Source organism: Ranitomeya imitator, chromosome 1 (assembly GCF_032444005.1).
Source record: "Ranitomeya imitator isolate aRanImi1 chromosome 1, aRanImi1.pri, whole genome shotgun sequence".
Classification (NCBI taxonomy): domain Eukaryota; kingdom Metazoa; phylum Chordata; class Amphibia; order Anura; family Dendrobatidae; genus Ranitomeya; species Ranitomeya imitator.
In genome coordinates, this window is record NC_091282.1 from 568,907,550 (window position 1) to 568,928,668 (window position 21,119).

General features: G+C 41.2%; 1 protein-coding gene across 5 annotated transcripts in view; it reads left to right on the top strand.

The window, feature by feature from the left end:
- Nucleotides 1-21,119, top strand: part of TJP3 (tight junction protein 3) — a 77,353-nt gene that overhangs the window by 44,066 nt on the left and 12,168 nt on the right. For all 5 annotated transcript variants that reach the window (XM_069767806.1, XM_069767808.1, XM_069767807.1 and 2 more), the window contains exons 11-20: nucleotides 5,545-5,701; nucleotides 6,969-7,077; nucleotides 7,162-7,381; nucleotides 7,470-7,657; nucleotides 9,792-9,887; nucleotides 9,972-10,042; nucleotides 16,429-16,639; nucleotides 16,944-17,044; nucleotides 17,124-17,489; nucleotides 19,112-19,155. In XM_069767806.1, coding sequence (XP_069623907.1) covers nucleotides 5,545-5,701; nucleotides 6,969-7,077; nucleotides 7,162-7,381; nucleotides 7,470-7,657; nucleotides 9,792-9,887; nucleotides 9,972-10,042; nucleotides 16,429-16,639; nucleotides 16,944-17,044; nucleotides 17,124-17,489; nucleotides 19,112-19,155 — 1,563 coding nt within the window. The remainder of the gene's footprint in view (nucleotides 1-5,544; nucleotides 5,702-6,968; nucleotides 7,078-7,161; nucleotides 7,382-7,469; nucleotides 7,658-9,791; nucleotides 9,888-9,971; nucleotides 10,043-16,428; nucleotides 16,640-16,943; nucleotides 17,045-17,123; nucleotides 17,490-19,111; nucleotides 19,156-21,119) is intronic.

Genomic DNA, 21,119 nt, shown 5'->3' on the forward strand with positions numbered 1-21,119 from the left:
CAAAAAGAATTCAAACTCCATTCATTAGATGTCAAAAGATGTCTACTTAGGTATATATCTTTAACAGACCCCTGGAAAAAAGATAGGATATGAATAAAGAACTTTCAGGGAGTCAGGAAAGGGTTTAGGGTGTCCAAGAACACCTTAGGTAGATGGATTAGGGAAGCGATTTCTTTGGCTTATACAGCAGGTGGCCTAGAAGTCCCGGAAGGCATAAGAGCTTATTCCACTCGGGCCATCGCGACTTCCTGGGCAGAAAGGTCGGAGGTGTCGATTGAGGATATATGTAAGGCGGCCACATGGTCATCTCCATCTACTTTCTTTAAGCATTATAGATTAGATCTGGGTGGCTCCAACGATCTCACGTTTGGTAGAAGGGTGCTGGAAGCAGTAGTCCCTCCCCAAGACTCTTTTCTCTGTAATTCTCTAGTTAGTGCTGTCATGGCGACTGAATAAGTACTCAAGCTACTTACCGGTAGCGGTGTTTTTCAGGAGCCCATGACAGCACTCCTATATTCCCTCTCTTTATGCTGACATGGCTTATCACCACTTATTGATATAAATTTTTAAGTTTAATCACAGGGTGAAATGTGTTAATTATTTATGTGCTACTAACCAAGGAGGTCCTCTCATGCTCTGTAATCCAACTGATGCGGGAGAGAGGTGCCGTCCTTTTATCTCTGTAGGCTTCCTGTCCCTGAAGGGTGGATCCCCTCTCTCGTTAGTGCGGTCATGGGCTCCTGAAAAACACCGCTATCGGTAAGTAGCTTGAGTATTTCAGAACCAATGTTCTGAAAGGCAATGACACCAAATGGGTAGGGGGCAGGATTTCAAGCTTCTTCCCACACTGGTGGGAAATAACATCAGACCGCAAAATCCTGGACTCAGTCAGGATGGGATTAAAAATCTAATTTTTCTTCTTAATACCTTGGATTGGTACCTTGTATTTGACATCCTGTCTTTTCTGTAACAACGGATGCCAGCAAAAAGGGTTGGGGAACAGTTACATCTGAGAGGTATTTCAGGGAGTCTGGCACAAGGAGATGGACGACCGATCTTCAAATTTCAGAGAAATAACAGCGGTAGAGGAAGCTCTGAGAGTAGCAAAGTCTGTACTTCAAGGAACTCATGTCCGAATTTACTCTGACAATATGACCACAGTGGCTCACCTACGTCATAAGGACAGCACAAGATTCGAGAGCCTGCAACAAATCTCAGCAAGAATTTTTTGTTTTGGGTGGAACATCATCTTCTATCCTTGTTGGCCCTTCATCTAAAGGGATCCAACAGTATCCAGGCAGACTTCCTGAGCAGGATGGATCTAAATCCGGGGGAATCGAGCCTCCGTACAAAGATGCTCCAATTACCACAGAAATAGGGTCACCCGTATGTAGACCTGTTTGCAAATCGGCAAAACACAAAAGTAGATCATTATTTCTCCATAGGTCCAAGCAGACCCTAATCAAGGGTGGATGACTTCTCTCACCCGTAGAACTTCAGGTTGGCCTATGTGTTCCCTCCAATTCTGTTATTACCATGAACTTTGCAGAAGGTCAGAACGGACAGGGTCAAAACCGTTCTGATCGCTCCACTCTGGCCAAAGAGGAGCTGGTTTGGGGCTCTGAAACTTCTGAACTCCTACCGTTCCCCCAGATCACGACCTGCTACATCAAGGTCTAATTTGCCATCCGACTCCCCACAGTTTATGCTTGGCAGCCTGGCTTCTGAAGCCTCAATACTGAAAGGCAGAGGTCTCTCGGATGCCATCATAAGTACAGGTTACTAATGCGATCTATTCTAAAGTATGGAAGACCTTCTCTGCATGGTATGGATCCACCCCCATCGATCCATTTCATCTTGATATTTCCAGAATATGAGACTTCCTACTGGATGGCCTATCAAATTGATTAGAACTTAGCACCCTGAAAGTCCAGGTGTCTGCTCAGAGTTCCTTCTTTGACCAAAACCTGGCAAACCACCGATGGATAAAGAAGTTCATGACAGCTGCCACTAGAATTCGTCCAAGAAGGTCCAATATAGTTCAGTCTTGGAACCTGAATATAATATTGAGGGGTCTGACTATCCTGCCTTTTTGAACCTATGGACCAAATCCAAATGGACAAACTATCCTTGAAAGTGTCTCTATTGGTAGCCATTACAACAGCAAGGAGGGTTGGCGAGATACAGGCCCTATCCATTAAGGAATCTTATTTGAAAATACTGGCCAAAAGAATAATCCTTTGCCTAGACCCCACCTTCTTTCCAAAGGTAGCATCTGACTTTCACTTATCCCGGGAAATAAGTCTTTATTTTTTTGTGAGAACCCAAAGGACGATAGAGAAGCAGAATTTCATTCTCTAGATGAGAACCATCCCCTTTTACTGAAGTCAAACGGGACCTTGGAGAAAACATCAAAGCCTTTTAGTCCAATACTGTGGCCTCTTTCACACTTCAGTTGTTTGGCGTCAGTCTAAAACCGCTATTTTCCTCAAATAACGGATCCGTCTTTTTTTTTTTTTACAGATCCGTTATTTTCCCATAGACTTGCATTAGCGACAGATTGTGACGGATGGTCGTCCGTTCCATCCGCCATGCGACGGATCCGTCGAAATTTTGCGGACGTCATCTAGACATAGACTGACATTATAACGTTTTTTTGTCAACGCCGAAATGGCAGATTGCGACGGATCCGTCGCGTCCGCCATTCCATAGAATGGCCGCCTATGGGCGACTGATCTGTCGCGACCGTCATTTTGGCAGATCCGTCGCCCCAATCCACTTTTTCAATTGCGCATGCTCAAAAAGTAGATTCTTTTCCCAGACAATCCCCAAGTAACGGATCCGTCAACAAAACGGATCTGTTAGAACCGTTTTCTCAACAATTGTGACGGATCCGTCGATCCGTCACTATGTCGGAAGTGACTGACGCCAAACAACTGAAGTGTGAAAGAAGCCTGTGCACCAAATAAAGGGTAGAAAGCCTCCAAGAGCTCTCTGTTTAACTTAAATAGTAATCACGAAAACCTATAAAATCAAGATTTATCTCCTCTGTTATGGCTGGCAATCAGGCAACACAGCGTGCAGTAATCAGCGCACATACAGAGATCTGGCAATAACCAAAAACAATAGGACGAGCTCTGAGACGTGGAATCTCTGTAGACTGCAGTACCTGATCTATCCTCACACAACTATAAGCAGCAGTGGATTGCGCCTAACAACTACCTATGCAACTCGGCACTGCCTGAGGAGCTGACTAGCCTGAAGATAGAAATACAAGCCTGACTTACCTCAGAGAAATACCCCAAAGGAATAGGCAGCCCCCCACATATAATGACTGTTAGCAAGATGAAAAGACAAACGTAGGAATGAAATAGATTCAGCAAAGTGAGGCCCGATATTCTAGACAGAGCGAGGATAGCAAAGAGAACTATGCAGTCTACAAAAAACCCTAAAACGAAAACCACGCAAAGGGGCAAAAAGACCCACCGTGCCGAACTAACAGCACGGCGGTGCACCCCTCTGCTTCTCAGAGCTTCCAGCAAAAGACAATAGCAAGCTGGACAGAAAAAAAAGAAAACAAACTAGAAGCACTTATCTAGCAGAGCAGCAGGCCCAAGGAAAGATGCAGTAGCTCAGATCCAACACTGGAACATTGACAAGGAGCAAGGAAGACAGACTCAGGTGGAGCTAAATAGCAAGGCAGCCAACGAGCTCACCAAAACACCTGAGGGAGGAAGCCCAGAGACTGCAATACCACTTGTGACCACAGAAGTGAACTCAGCCACAGAATTCACAACACTCCTCCTGAATCACTAAGGGCTCATTTCACTAGTGTTGTATCTGTCTCTTGGGCTGAAAGGGCCAGTGCTTCCATGGAACAGATCTGCAGAGTTGCTATCTGGTTCTCAGCCCACACCGTTTACTAAAGGTACCTTCACACTCAGCGACGCTGCAGCGATACCGACAACGATGTCGATCGCTGCAGCGTCGCTGTTTGGTCGCTGGAGAGCTGTCACACAGACAGCTCTCCAGCGACCAACGATGCCGGTAACCAGGGTAAACATCGGGTTACTAAGCGCAGGGCCGCGCTTAGTAACCCGATGTTTACCCTGGTTACCATCGTAAAAGTAAAAAAAACAAACACTACATACTTACCTTCCGCTGTCTGTCCTCGGCGCTGTGCTTTCCTGCACTGACTGTGAGCACAGCGCCTGGAAAGCAGAGCGGTGACGTCACCGCTGTGCATTCCGACTGGCCGGCGCTCACAGCCAGTGCAGAGAAGCACAGCGCCGGGGGACGAGACAGCGGAAGGTAAGTACGTAGTGGTTGTTTTTTTTTACTTTTACACTGGTAACCAGGGTAAACATCGGGTTACTAAGCGCGGCCCTGCGCTTAGTAACCCGATGTTTACCCTGGTTACCAGTGAAGACATCGCTGAATCGGCGTCACACGCCGATTCAGCGATGTCTGCAGGAGGTCCACCGACGAAATAAAGTGCTGGACTTTTTGCAGCGACCAACGACATCACAGCAGGATCCTGATCACTGCTGCCTGTCAAACTGAACGATATCGCTAGCCAGGACGCTGCAACGTCACGGATCGCTAGCGATATCGTTCAGTGTGACGGTACCTTAAGCATTACAGATTAGACCTAATGTCTATAAGAGATTTAGCCTTTGGCAGGAAAGTCTTCCAAGCTATTGTCCCTCCCTAGGTGTTATTCTTTGGCATTTCTCCAGTGGTGCTGTCTTGGAGGAGATTAGTGAACATAGAATTACACATACCGGTAATTTTGTTTCTAAGTCCCTCCATTACTGCACTGGTAATTCCTCCCTCTAAGAACCGTTATGTTCATTTGATTCCTTGGTGTTAATAAAAAAAATCAAGCATTCTTTCTGTGTGGTCCTCTGGGGGGGGGGGGGGGGGGCGGGACACTGAGGATGGAGGGAGGGCTATTTAAAGCTCTTGTGCTTCCTGTCCCTCATTAGGATGGGGAGGCAACTTCCTGTGGTGCTGTCGTTGAGGGTCTTAGAAACCGAATTAGCAGTAAGTGTAATTCTATTTTTTTCCCTACCTTTTACAGTCTACATTATTACTGATCTTCTGTTTTGCAATGTACATGTTTGAATATTGAATGTTCCTTCTCGGCATGGGCCATTTTACATTGTCAACGATGCCCACATCATAGTCCCGGTGACTGTAACTTTAGCTCTGTCAATCACTAAGATACATCTCTCCAGATATATTAATGATGGGGCAAATGTTGCCATCAGTTTCCATCACCCTTTGAAAACGCACCTGTAGAGCAAAGGGATGTATGCAATTTTATCAATTAGATAAATTGCAAAGTCTTATGCAATAAAGGTGAACTAGATCAATTTCAACCATTTTTTTTTTTTTTTTTTTTAAATCTGTAGTAAGGCAAATACCAATCCAGATGAGTTGTTGTATTTTTCTAAACTTGTGTGCATTGGGGCCACATGTATATGCTATAGCTGATTTAGCAGTTGCTTGACATCTTATTGTTTTATATGAACCTTCAAGGTATAGTCCTGATGCACGCCTAGTCCAGTTTCAGAAGGAAAGAAGTATTGGACTTCGCCTTGCGGGAGGAAATGATGTGGGAATATTTGTTGCCGCTGTTCAAGAGGGAAGCCCTGCAGCTCGAGAAGGGATGAAAGAGGGTGATCAAATTCTTCAGGTGACCATTGTACTTGAGATTTGGTGGCTTGCACATTCAATACTTAAAGTGTAGTTTTTGTTCAACATTTTTTTTATTTTTAAAGAATATTTGTAGGTTGTTACACTTGATATAATAATTGAGATACATCAGCCTTCTAATACTGCTAATTAGAATTTCATATTACGTGCACCTGGACAAACTCTAAAGATAAAGATTTTCATCAATGTCTGCAAGTATCTTCAGGTGATCTTGCTACATGGCACTTTACATGGTTTTAGCATAAGTTACCTCTAGTATTATTGGCAAGTGAGAAACTACCTGACTTGTTTTGAAAAATGAATCTGCCCGAGATTTGTACAGTTTACATGGCAGTGGCATGTCTTAATCTCCACAGCTCACAAAACTTTGCTCATACAAAATATAAAGTGGGCTATAAACTATACAATAGATCCTATAAGAGAAACAGGCCACACTGGATTTGTGAATAGAATGTAACATTTATTAAACATCTATCCTTATATCAATATAAGTTTCAGGAACAAGTCCGCACAATAGACGGACTTATTCAGACTAGAAATATGTAATTAATAGTATGTCAAACTACAAAAGGAGAATTTAAATTAAATACATGGCCATTTCATAAATACATTCAGAAAACATAATTCATGAACATCATAAGTATAAAAAAGTAACATCATCAAACAAAGTCCAGCTCACCATAATCGACATCCTTGGAAACTCGGAGCACGGAGCAGATGTGTCAGGGTGTGGAGGAATAAAAAAGAATAATAACACACAAGTGCATTAACCTGACCATGAATGAATTATAAAGTTCAAGTGCATAAATATCTTCAAGCATGATCATGTGTTCATATAATTAAATCTGATCTTAAATAAATTAGTTATAAAGTGCAAGTTCATAAATATATTCAGAACATGATGTTTAATTTTAATATATCTCTATTCATGATTTAGATGAAAGGAAAACCTACTTCATGAACATTTAGTTGAACATATAACAATAGTATCAAAACAGATGACTGAGTATGAATGTTATGCTATTTATTGACATGCTATTAGTTAAATCTTTCCAGTCCCCTCTGATCCATCTGTTGTGCTGACTTCTTTCTGGAATTTATATTGATATAAGGTTATATATTTTAATAGGATTTAATAAATATTACATTTTATTTGCCAAAAAAGTGTGGCCTGTTTGTATCATACAATCCATGTAGACTGCGTTCCCTAATTTAAGAATTTGACTATTTACTGTCGCCATTTGCAGGTAAATGAAACCAGTTTTCACAACATGACACGTGAAGATGCCATACAATATCTAATGAACTTGCCACAGCATGAAGATGTTCTAGTGCTGACACAGGGCAAAGAAGACAGTAAGTTTAACAATGTGGATGGCCCTTCTTGCTGTTTTGTATGTTCTTTGGTGTCGGGCTCATAGTACAAGCTGTTTGTTACAGTTTACAGGAAGATGATAAAGTCCAATGTGGGTGATTCCTTCTACATCCGGACACATTTTGATTATGAGGCCGATGCTCCATCTGGCTTGAGTTTCGGTCGGGGTGAGATTTTCCATGTTGTGGACACATTGTACCGTGGGAAAATTGGGAGCTGGCTCGCTGTACGTGTTGCCCGTGATTTGAAGGAGATGGAAAAGGGAATTATTCCAAATCGTGTTAGGTAAATAATTTGCCATACTCTTAAGACAATATTAAACGTATAGCTCTCTTCCACACTTATGATCTTGCACATCCTACATATTTTTTAGGGCCGAACAATATGCCAGTTTAGAGACTGTCTTAAAGCCTCAGTCATCCTCAGGGCCACGTGCTGAGTTTTGGAAGCTGAGAGGCCTTAGGGGAGCCAAAAAAATTTTGAAGAAAAGTCGAGAAGATTTGTCTGCAATTACTAGCAAGGCCAAGTATCCCTCTTATGAGAAAGTCGTGCTTCGAGAAGGTAACAATACAGCAAATATTCTGTTTTTTTTTTTACTGAGTTTACTTTCAGAGTGACTTAAATATATTAGTATATCAAGTAGTTTTAACAGGTGAACCGCTAGTTGATCCGATGTAGAAAAGTAGCAGTGACATAAAGACTAGAGATGAGTGAATATGTTCGGAAAATGATCGCCAAATCCGAATTTGCCATACTTTTACCACATTCGTGCTGAATTTATGTTTGATGATTGTTTGCGAACATATTCACTCATCTGTACTCCCATTGACTCCAATGGTGTTCCGCTATGTTTGGCGACTATTGCAAATATGGCGATCATAATCCGAACCAAAGATTGAAATATTCGCTCATCCCTAATAAAGACCTCTGCTAAATGTACATTGACTTTATGATAATGGTTTCCTAAAACTGAGAAGTCTACAGCCATTGCAAATCTAAAGCAAGTAGTCATCATCCATATAAACATGCAAGACACAGGGTATATGAGGTCTTTATATAGGACTAGATGGTGGCCCGATTCTAACGCATCGGGTATTCTAGAATATGTATAGTAGTATATAGCACAGCCCACGCAGTATATAACACAGCCCACGCAGTATACAACACAGCCCACGCAGTATACAACACAGCCCACGCAGTATACAACACAGCCCACGCAGTATACAACACAGCCCACGCAGTATACAACACAGCCCACGCAGTATACAACACAGCCCACGCAGTATATAACACAGCCCACGCAGTATACAACACAGCCCACGCAGTATATAGCAATGTGGGCACCATATCCCTGTTAAAAAAAGAATGGAAAATATACAGATATATATATATATATATATATATATATATATATATATATATATATATATATATATATATATATATATACACTAGATTGTGGCCCGATTCTAACGCATCATCGGGTATTCTAGAATATGCATGTCCCCGTAGTATATGGACAATGATTCCAGAATTCCTATGCACAATCCATATGCCATATTTTTCGGACGCACCGGACCACCATAAGATGCACCCCAAGTTTTCAGAAGGAAAATTAGTGGGAGGAAGGATCGGCAGAGGTGGAGGAGTGGTCACAGGGGTTGTTCGGTGGCCCAGGCTGGTGCGGTACATCCCATCTCAGTCTGGTGCGGCAGTGGTGCTCTGGGGTTGCGACAGGGTCGGCGGTGGTGCGGCAGGGCTCTGCTGGGATTTTACGGCAGGTGCAGTGGTGGTGCTCTGTGGTGATTTTTGTGGGGTTGGGGGAAAAAGACAAGTGTTATATAATATAATAATATACAATTATGAGCGCAACACTTTTCTCCTTCCCCCGACCCCACAAAAAACCCCTTTATTATTATCTGATATGCCAGTCATTTTTTTTTACTGTAGAGGCAGTATGCAAATTATACTGGAAGTGCACAGGGTGAGTGTTCGGGTAGATGGCCTGCTACTTCTGAGTGTCTTGATTCGCTCTTATTGAAATACCCGATGTGTATATTTTACACTAATTACACATGACTGACACATCAGGTCTCTACAGTCCAAATACAGCCATACTACTACTTTCATACATTAAGAAAAAGCATGTGTTGACAGATTCCCAAAGTAATTTTTTCTACAAAACAATTTAGAGTTGTGAAAGAATAAAAATTGATATAGCAGGAGACATGGGAATAAGTGTTCTCCTGGTTAAAATACTTCTGCTGGAAAATTCCAGTCTTACAGGAAGTCTCCCTATCAATGCGCCCTCAGTCTGCCATGCTAAAGACAGTCTTTGTATTACTACTCTCTGTGCAGTGGACCTAGTCCACCTATAATTTTCTTCATATCAGCATTGAGTCTGCAAGTTCCTGGTGTCGTCTTCTTGTTCATTTTATGTGGGAGTACTGTGAAAATGTCGATGCTTTGATGTGGACGTGCACTGTTCTGAAGACTAGGCGGTCTTCAGCACGTTCACGTATTCATTTTGCTGTGCACTACAATATAGAAGTTCCAAAAAAAGGTTTATGGGATGAATTTACCACCTTTCCGTGAAGTCCTCTTCACTCCCTCGTCTTAACTTATTGATCGTACTGCTCTTCTTTTATTATCATAAAGATGTTAACTTTTAAAAATGACTTTTTTTTTTATGCAGCGAGTTTTAAAAGGCCTGTTGTAATCCTGGGTCCTATAACAGATATCGCCCATATTAAGCTTTGTGCCGACTTGCCCCAAGAGTTTGAATCTGCAGGTGAGTTATGGTGAGGAACAAAACCGTCTGTTTTTGTAGTATTACAGTGCAAATGGAGCACAGAGTCTCATGTTTCCGTTGCAGAGAGTGTTTCTCGTGATGATGGGGCTTCCAAAGTCATTAAACTGCAGCTGGTGAAAGAGATCGCAGAACAGGTAAAGAAGTTGTATTAAACTCATTATATAGATAGCCATCCATGTCATTTCATTATCTATTTTAAAAAAAATTAAATATATATATATATATATATATAAACCCTCTATGTATTACAACTGTCAGGTGAAAGGGCCATTATTGCCTGTTATTGGAGGCAAAGCTGGAGTTAGTTGGAAAGCTATTTGTGCACTTGTCTCTAGTGCAGAGCTACTTGTGAATGGCACCATGGTATCTGGCTTCCTCCATTAGTGTTCTTTTCTATCCCAATCTTCAGAGCAGTGTCGTTCCTCTTGTTCAAGCTTTGTCAAAAGTAACTGTCTGCTCATTGCAGTGTGCTTTCACCACATCAGGTCAGGTTCACCTAATATGAGCATTTAGTACCTTTATCTTCTCTTTGCCCCTTGGATATGTCCACCTCCAGTCCCGGCCGTCCTGTTTGGGCATCGGGCATTAACTAAAAATGGTTTAACATAAATGAAAACCCATTTTAATACTATATTTTAGTGTAATAAACTGTGAAAATGAAAAAGGTAATTTGTTACAATATTATACAGATTTAGCTCAACATTTTTCATTTCTATAAGAGGTGAGGGGAATAAAGGAGCCTGTAATTTATTACTCAATTTCTCCATGGTACAGCAATATGTGGTTATACATCATGGTTTCTCTCTTACAGTGTTTGCACAATGAAAACACTTTGTAAAAAAAAAAACAAAAAAACTATATATATATATATATATATATATATATATATATATATATATATATATATATATATATATATATATTTCGGGAGACATTAAACTTTTTCTGTTGTTACTGCTAAGCCATGTCACTCTCTGCAAGGAGAAATGATTCTTCTTGGATCCCGGTCAGACGCTTCTCATACAGCCAAACCAGATCTCACACTTTGCACTGACGAGGGGCAGCACCCCGAAACACAGTGTCTGCAAATTGAGATTCTGGTTTGGCTTTTATCTCAAGTCATGTGACAAGGCTCGTTAAAGGGTCGGGTCGACATTGACTTTTAGGATTGCTACTTCCAATAGGTGGCACTAGAGTTCTAGTTCTCTTCCTGTGAAGAGATAATTGGCAACTCTGGTCAAAATTATTGTGAACAGTTAGGCTATGTGCACACGTTCAGAATTTCTTGCAGAAATTTCCTGAGAAGAAACGGAAATTTTCTGCAAGAAATCTGCATGCGTTTTTACCGCATTTTTGGTGTGGATTTTTCCAGACATTTCCCAAAGCATTATATAGTGGGAAATCCGCAAAAAATCCGCAAAATTAATGAACATGCTGCGATTCTTACCGCGATGCAATTTATTCACAGAAAAAAACGCATCATGTGCACAAAAATTGCGGAATGCATTCTAAATGATGGGATACATAATGTATGCTTTTTTTTGCAGTTTTATAGCGAAAAAAAACGCGAAAAATCAACAACGTGTGCACACAGCCTTAAGCAAGTTGAAGATTCAATCATCACTAAAGGGGCTAAAGTTAAAGATGACACATTTACTTTGTATTTTAGGCAAAAAAAATAATTTGTAAAATATAAATGACTAAGGGCGCAGCACACAGTCTCACGTCCTTGCAGCAAATAGAAGGACAAAACCACCCTATTTCTCCAGTATATAACACTTTATAAGAAAAAAATCTATATTCGCGCTAGGAAATGTGGACCCTATAAAAACCACCTAATAGGTAAATAAGAATGTGTAATATAAAACCATAATACTCAGATATAATCAGGGAAGAAAATATCAAATTACCTCTATGAAGAAGGATAACGACGTACAAATATTAGTCCCCACCAGGAACAGTTCTTATGATGTGCACAACTTCGTGTTCAAGTATGGCTCAGTGTCCGCGACGATATGGTTTTTATAGCCAGAGTCCAGATGGAGGAATGAAGACAAGAAAAAGATAATGTCCAAGGAGTTGGGGTGCTGTTCCTGCCGATAACGGACACCCCTCTGGGAAATGCCAAGCTGACACGTGCAGTGAAACACGCAAGGTCCTGCAGCTTCTCTACCTACGCCTTGCCGGCTTTACTATAGATCCCGTGCAATTGTTTCACTACACGTGTCAGCTTGGCATTTCCCAGAGGGGCATCCCTTACCGGCCGGAACAGCGCCCCAACTCCTTGGACATTAGCAGCTGCCTAGCATTCTGATAATGAAAATGGTGAAGGCCCACAAAGCAGGAGAAGGCTATAAGAAGATAGCAAAGTGTTTTCAAGTTGCCCTTCACCTCAGTTCGAAATGGCAGTTAACAGGAACAGTGGAAGTCAAGATAAAGTCTGGAAAACCAAGCTAAATTTCAGTGAGAGCTGCTCATAGGATTGATAGAGAGGCAAATTGGAACCCCTGCTTGACTGCAAAAGACCTTCAAAAAGCTTTAGCAGACTCTGGAGTTGGGGTGCATTGTTCTACTGTTCAGAAACACTTGCACAAATATCATCCTCATGGAAGAGTCATCAGAAGAAAATCTATGAAAAAGAACTTCTAAACAAGTCTGATTCATTTTGGAAACCAGTCCTGTGGACCGATGAGGTTAAATAGAACTCTTTGGACACAATGATCAAAGGTATGTGTTGAGAGAAAAGCGCACAGAATTTCAAGAAAAGAAAACCTCGCCAACCATTACGCATGGAGATGGATTAATCATGCTTTGGGGTTGTGTTGCAGCCAATGGCACAAGGAACATTTCACAGGTAGACGTAAGAATGGATTCAATGAAATTTCAACAAATTCGTGATTTTTGCGTCACACCATCTGTAATAAAGCGGAGGATGAAAAGAGGATTACTTGTACAAATGAATATTGATCCTAAACACACGTCAAAATCTACAAAAGACTACCTCAAAAGGTGCAAGCTGAAGGTTTTGCAATGGCCCTCATAGTTCCCTGATTTGAATGTCATTGAAAATCGGTGGCTAGACCTCAAAACGGGAAGAATTGTCCAAGGAAGAATGAATGAAAATCCCTCAAACAAGAATTGAAAAACTCTTGGCTGGCTGCAAAAAGCGTTTACGAACTGTGATACTTTCAAAAGGGGATGATACTAACCATGCAGGTTGCCCAAACTTTTGAATCAGACCACTTTCCTTTTTTTTTATTTTTAAAATGTTTTTGATTAATTTTCTTTTTTGCCTAAAATAAAGGCATATTTAGCTTTAGGCCTTTTAAAGATCATTTCATCTTCAACTTGCTTAACTGTTTATAATAGTAATTTTGACCAGGGTTGTCCAAACTTTTACATGCCACTGTTGGAGAACTATTACGTAGTATTATAGTTACAAATGCAGCAATGTCAATTTTTTCTTCAATAATACAGGATTTAAAAAAAGAAAAGTAAAAACTGAAATGGCCCTTTTTTAAACATTTTTTAATTTACTTTCATGTGATACACACCTATTTTTACACAAGGGCAGAAAGAGATGATACATTATCTCTCTACTGTCCCTGCTGTAGCCCGTTAGCCATTGAAAACCACCACCACTCCACTTCTTCACACTGGCTGAAGGAAGATGGAGGTGGTGATTTTAAGAGGCTCCTTCTGAGCTTGGGTCACATCTAAGGAGGTGATCCCTTGCTCATTTTGAAGCTGAAATTCAGTATTGTAGTTGCAACTTCCGCCTGGGAGAATTGGGGCTGATTAGGTCAGCACAGTTTGCTCAGATTACCTTGCCTGAGAGAATGGCAGCACAGGTGCGGAGAAGACGGAGAAAGTAAGTTTTCCATCTCCTCCATTGCCTGTGTCTGCAGTAATAGCGAGTGCAGTCAAATGTTTCACACACCCTTAGACTTGTATGGGTGCGTGTGAACTGAATCCCGCAGTCAATTGCAGCATGCTGTAATTATTTTTTCATGCCACTGCACTGCCCCATAGAATAACACTGGGCCTAGTGCTATCCGATAAAATATCACATAGCACTCAGCCTTGTTATACGCTAGTGTGAGTGAGCCCTTAAAGTAATAGTTGGGAGTGTCAGCCGTAGACTGCAGCAGCTCTTGCTTTAATCCTTTTGAAATCTCAGGTGACTACTGCACCAAATCTGGTCTCATCTGATCTTCAAAATTGTCATCATTGTAGCTGTGGACCAGGCAGAAATATGTCCTAGTAGCTAGGACTTATATCATGTGTCCTTGGAGTTGCTCCTATGCAAAGACATGTAACCCTTACCCTACTAAGGATGTAAGCCACTAAATGTTCTTAGACAATAGTATTTTAAGCCATCAATCAGAGTGGTGGTGTTTCTGCTCTTGGTACTCCTAGTGATTGCAGGGGTATTTGTGAGGGGCATTTCTGTGCACTCTGCAGTGGATCTGTTAGGTATGACAGCTCAGTCACACACCCAGTTACATTCATTGGAATGGGACTGAGCTTCCTGACTAGGGTAACTTAAGGCAATCACCTGCTTTTGATGGGGGTGCAGAGTTTAATGCTTATCAATTAGATAATGATCTGTTATGAGGATAGACCATTGATATTCTAGTACACAAAACTAATTTTAAGAAATTGCTGTACTATTTTCATAAAACACTTTAAGCAGAACACATTTCCTTGACCCCTTAATGCCGCGTGATGGAAATATCCATCATGGAGTGGGTCAGGTTGTGTGAAATGGGCTCAATCTGCTCCAAATGTGACAGATGCAGACTACAAGTAATAACAGGCATCAGTGTCTAAAAGCTGCGCCGAGAAATGAGCCCTGCCCATTGCTGTTAAACCTTTACCACATGGCGCAGCTGATTGTGCTCGTGTGCAGCGGCTTCCATTGGCTTCCAATGATGTAACTGCGAAAAAATGGATGGTTACCGTGAAAAACAGGGGCCTGCTAAATACCCCTTTTACCACCATCTTGGCAGCTTGGTACTCCTTTGAAATTAGTCTCATAGGAGGCAGGGATCTACACTGAAGGAATGAAAATGATTTTTTCCCCTATTAATAATAAAGAAATGTTAAACATTTGTTATCGCAGCTTCGTTAAAGTCCAATCTAGTAAAATCTAAAGTTAATTGGTCCATGCAGAGTAAACATAGTAAAGGGGGATAAAATTGAGCCGCCAGAATTAGTGTTTTTCAGACATCACATGTCTGTAAACAATACAACATTTGATCACTTGTATCTAATTGTATATACCAGAAAATGGTGTTAATAAAAAAATATTCCACTCTCCACAGGAAAAACAAAATTATTTTTGCTTTCAAAAACTTTAAAACAAAAATATATGTAAGCTTGATATTGTCATAATCGGCCTGGCCTAGAGAATCACGTTTCCAAGTTATTTCTACAACTGAATGAACACTGTAAAAAGAAAAACCAAAAAACCTATTGCAGTTTTTATTTCCACCATCTTTTTCAACAATTTTCAGTACATTGTATGATAAAATGAATGATACCATTGGAAACTACAACTTGTCCTGCAAAAGTCAAGCCCTACAAAAAAGTTATGCTCCTGGGAAGAAGGAGAGGTAAAAATGAAAGTGCAAAAAAAAGTCTAGATGTAAAAGGGTTAAAAAAAAGTTTTACGATCCTACTCCAACACTAGAGGGAGTATTACCAATGTTCTACACTTGTGGTCTTACTGCATAATGTATCATTAAAGTGCATGTCAGGGCACACAATACTGATTACCTATCCATAACATATGTTATCAATATGAGATTGGTGGAAGTTATACACCGCTCCACAACGAGCAGGTGAAAACTGCTCTGGTGGCTGTTGGATGTAAATGCTTTTGATGGAGCCACTCCATGCGTAGTGGTGGCTGCTCGGTGCTGTAACACAGCTCCTATTCTTTTAACTACTGTAGAAGCTATTCTGAAGTAGCCAGCAGCTACGTATTAAATGTAGCTACACTGAGCAGCTCTATTCAGCCACCAGAGCTATTTTCAGCTGATCAGTTTGGGGATTGAGTGTAGGACCCTTCACGAATCTCATGGTCACGACCTATCCTTGGACCCAACCTACAAAGAACTTTTGACCATCAACAGAAGAATACGCAGTAATTCATTCCACCATTTGATTTTCTGTTATTTTTTATAAATTTCAATTAAAATATAGTAGAGAAGCTCATGTCCGCAAGATACCCATGATTAAGTTATACAATCAAAACATGATAGACAGAAATGACCGTCAGAACCCAGGATTTAGAAAATAGAAATTAACATAATGAACCACTTGGAACATCAGCATCCACTTCAGACCATCGCAATCCTTTTGCCCAATTGATTCTACTGGGGTACTCCTAGGTTATTGATCCATTGAATTCAGTAGGGGAGCAATGTAAAGAATTAGGCTCTTTTACCTGTGGTTGGATTTCATGCAGCAGAAGACTTTTCTATTGTATGGTAAAACCTTCTCTTCTATTTAGAATAAACATGCGCTATTGGATATTACTCCAACAGCAGTGGAGCACCTGAATTATGTGCAATTCTACCCAATCGTGGTTTTCTGCAACCCAGAGAATAGACAGGGGGTCAAGGCAATGCGTCAGTGGCTACTTCCTGACTCAAAGAAGAGTTCACGACGTTTGTATGCCCAGGCGGTGAAACTGCGCAAGAACAGTTCTCATCTCTTCACAGGTGATCACACACTCCTTTTTTCCCTATTAGGGCTCGTTTCCATTTGCGAGAAGCACATCTGTGTCTGCATGTGAAAACCAAGCTCTGGCACCGGCACTTGGGAGCGGAGCGTGCGGCTCCATGTATTGCTATGCAGCCGCACGCCGCTCCGCTCTGGAGTCCCGGCGCTAGAGCTTGGTTTTCAAATGCGAGACTCGGCCGTATCTCACTGTAGTGTGACTCCGGCCTTATTATGTATCTCTTCTGTTTTTCGATTACTGTTTCCTTATTTACTGTACTCTTCTCTATTTCCATGTGATATAAGCCACTATTAATTTGAGTGGAGCAAGTGATTCCTGGCTTCCCAGTTTGAAGGAAATTATTCATACAGAGCAAGCAAGGCCGATATGGACCAGTGAGGAGAAGGTGAAGATTTGGAATTCCTTGGTAAGGTGACTATTCTCTGTTTCATGTGGGAGCTAACAAAATATAGTTTTTGTTTCAGACTGAGGCTACAGATACTACACCTTTGATTCGGATGACTGGGTCAGAAGTTTGGTCTACAGATTACCTGAGCTGTGACAGTCGAGCCAACAGTGACTATGAGGAGACTGATGCTGAAGGTGGTGCTTACACTGACCAGGAACTGGAGGAAAACTTCCAAGAACCTGCTCTAGCCCGTTCATCTGAACCTGTTGTTGAGCATTCACCTCCTTACCATGATAACCACTCACCATATTTTTCATCATATAATTACAAAAGCCAATCCTCAATTGAAACAGCTTCCTATCATGGAAACCAGTCACCTTCCGAACCATCTTCACACTACAGAGGTCAATCGCCACTTTATAATGCACACAGCCCTGCACAGGTAAATTTTTGTCGTGTTTTTTTCTTCTGTTTTATTTCCACAATCTAATAAGGGACACAAACTATTATTTAGTGCGTCTAGCAAAACTAAATGTTATCAATGCATGGTTTCACTTTCTCCTGTGGTATCCACTGCATTTTACGGGTTTCTGTATTGGGCGACCCAAGCAAAGAAAAACAAATATAAAAATGCATGTGTAATAAATATATATAAGTGGGCCTTGGAGTCCCTATGGTATTATTTGCTTGGGCAACATCTTCACTTATTAACGGACCATTCACCCTTGGTCTGGATGAGAAATGCCAAGGAAAGGAGTGCTTAAGTCGCCAGATGGTTTCTGTCACTGCAGAATTTTAGCTTCTTGGTGGAACTTTGAGCTGGGAAGGCACAAGGAAATGCGGATGCCTTGGCACCGAACCCTGTTTAGTGGCAGGTGTTCAAACTCCCAAGTTTCAATAAAGGGGGGGATGTGAGGCAGTGAAGGGAATATACGAGGGCCATTAGGTGTCCTCCATGGGCATAAAGGCATACTGAACCAGTTGGAGTACTGCAGCTGGAGTTACTAAGAGCTCTAAAAATAATTTTCTCATTTGAATATTCAAATAATTTTTGCCTGTACTTTTATTTTTTTTTTTTTTGTCAAATTGGAGAGAAATGAAAGGAAAAATAGGAAATGCATGTCTACTTTTCACATTTATTTTTTTACAATAATAACTACCTTTTCCATAGAAATTTATTTATTTATTATATTTGTGCCAAAATGTATATATCAATGCTGTGTGACTCTGGAAACTACTGTTAATACACATAATGAAGAGAGTGCACCTGCAGATTTTTCCTGCACAACAAAGTTCCCTACCACCCAAGGTAAAAGGAATTGTAAGCAATGGAAACATGCAAAAAAAGCGCAGAAAAAAACCTACATGTGAACATGGCCCAAGCTGTGGAGGAGCATTTTTTTCATATTTATTTTCCCTTATATACAAGTCATTATCCCGGAAAGAATGTTTATAATTTTTTCAGTCAAATCCATTTGAACTGCGGTTTTGTATGTTTTGTCAGTCCGTAAAAGTGGCGTAATACCCTGACAATGTCGTTTCTAGCAGCGACCTTAGATTCAGAGGAGTTTCCAGGGGTCTTCCCCATGCTGTTACCATTCCATTTCAGCACTGTTTCCATCGTTTTCAGAAATCTTTAGACCCCCCTGCAGACTTCTGGGTGTGGGTTTGCGGAAAAATCCATTGACTTCCATTATTCTTGCTAGTTGGGTCGAGCACCTGAGCATTACGATTTGGTCACAACGAGTCCCTGAACATTTTCTGGCTTGCTCATCACTAGACATGACGGCTTCCCATCAGATCATCATAGTAGTGCTGACTAACGGATTCTCAGTTAAAGGGGAGTGTCTAATGCTTTCATTTGTCTTTTCTGTCCTGCCTTCAGATTTATGACCAGAGATCACATCATTTTTTAATGACGTCCAGTTGCAAACATTGTTCTTAACCCTAAAAACATACATTTAATAAAAAATAAAAAAAAGTCACCAAAGATGGGCAACCCTTTTAATGGTGAAACTGGTTATTGCAGTTTAAAAAAATGTTTTGTTTTTTTTTCTGTTATAGGAAAACGCTATGGAGCAACTTCCCCAGTGGAGCCACAGCAACAGGTACAATAGATATAAGATTAACCCCTTCATGACCAGGGGATTTTTCGTTTTTCCGTGTTTGTTTTTCGCTCCCCTCCTTCCCAGAGCCATAACTTTTTTATTTTTCCGTCAATTTGGCCATGTGAGGGCTTATTTTTTGCGGGACGAGTTGTACTTTTGAACGACATCATTGGTTTTAGCATGTCGTGTACTAGAAAACGGGAAAAAAATTCCAAGTGCGGTGAAATTGCAAAAAAAGTGCAATCCCACATTGGTTTTTTGTTTGGCTTTTTTGCTAGGTTCACTAAATGCTAAAAATGACCTGCCATTATGATTCTCCAGGTCATTACGAGTTCATAGACACCAAACATGACTAGGTTATTTTTTATCTAAGTGGTGAAAAAAAATTCCAAACTTTGCTAAAAAAAAAAAAAAAAAAAATTGCGCCATTTTCCGATACTCGTAGCGTCTCCATTTTTCGTGATCTGGGGTCGGTTGAGGGCTTATTTTTTGCGTGCCGAGATGACGTTTTTAATGATAGCATTTCGGTGCAGATACGTTCTTTTGATCGCCCGTTATTGCATTTTAATGCAATGTCGCGGCGACCAAAAAAACGTAATTCTGGCGTTTCGAGTTTTTTTCCCGCTACGCTGTTTAGCGATCAGGTTAATACTTTTTTTTATTTGATAGATCGGGCAATTCTGAGCGCGGCGATACCAAATATGCGTAGATTTGATATTTTTTTTATTGATTTATTTTGATTGGGGCGAAAGGGGGGTGATTTAAACTTTTATGTTTTTTTTATTTTTTTCACATTTTTTTAAACTTTTTTTTTTAACTTTTGCCATGCTTCAATAGCCTCCATGAGAGGCTAGAAGCAGGCACAAGCCGATCGGCTCTGCTACATAGCAGCGATCTGCTGATCGCTGCTATGTAGCAGAATTGCACGTGTGCTGTGAGCGCCGACCACAGGGTGGCGCTCACAGCGACGGGCAATCAGCAACCATAGAGGTCTCAAGGACCTCTATGGCTACAATGGAGACGCATCGCCGACCCCCGGACATGTGACGGGGGTCGGCGATGACGTCATTTCCGGCCGCCCGGCCGGAAGCGGTAGTTAAATGCCGCTGTCTGCGTTTGACAGCGGCATTTAACTAGTTAATAGGTGCGGGCAGATCGCGATTCTGCCCGCGCCTATTACGGGCACATGTCAGCTGTTCAAAACAGCTGACATGTCCCGGCTTTGGTGCGGGCTCACCGCGGAGCCCTGCATCAAAGCAGGGGAGCCGGCATCGGACGGTATAGTACGTCCGATGCCGGTAAGGGGTTAAGCATCTTGCCATACATGGAAGCTGGTGTAGAGAAAATCGCGTAAAAGTGGTTTTATAAGTACCGACATACACCTGCCATATTGCAGCTTATTCAATGCGATCTATTCTAATGAATACAAAAATAGATTCCTTGCTGATTTGTTAAAGGTAAAAATGTTTTGTAATAAGGTAAGCATCAGATCTTTTTCATGTTTTGTAATTGAAAGCATGACCTAATTTTGCAATTCCTGATGTTTCTTCACCATCAATAACTAGTGCATTATACGAGCTCAAATGTCTTCACTATGAGGGTATATTCACACTCGGCAGATAATTTGGAGAATGTCCTCTGACTGTCCCATATAGTTGAATGACAGGTTTTGCATAAATCCCTTCAGCTGTATGGAACAGAGGTCTATGGCAACACGTTTGCAGTTGAAAATAACAGTGGCAGTGGTGTAACGACTGCAGTCACAGAGGTCGCCGCTGTGACCACAGACGGCAGCAGAAACTTTAGCTGTGTTTGGGTGGTGTAATACACCTCCAGATCATGCGCCACAATACACACTACCGGCGAATCAGAGGCCCGCAGCTGACATCAGCATGTACATGACCGGGGATGCATGACAGTGACCTCATGTGCTCCTGTTGCACCCTGAACTCAGCTGCCGTCTT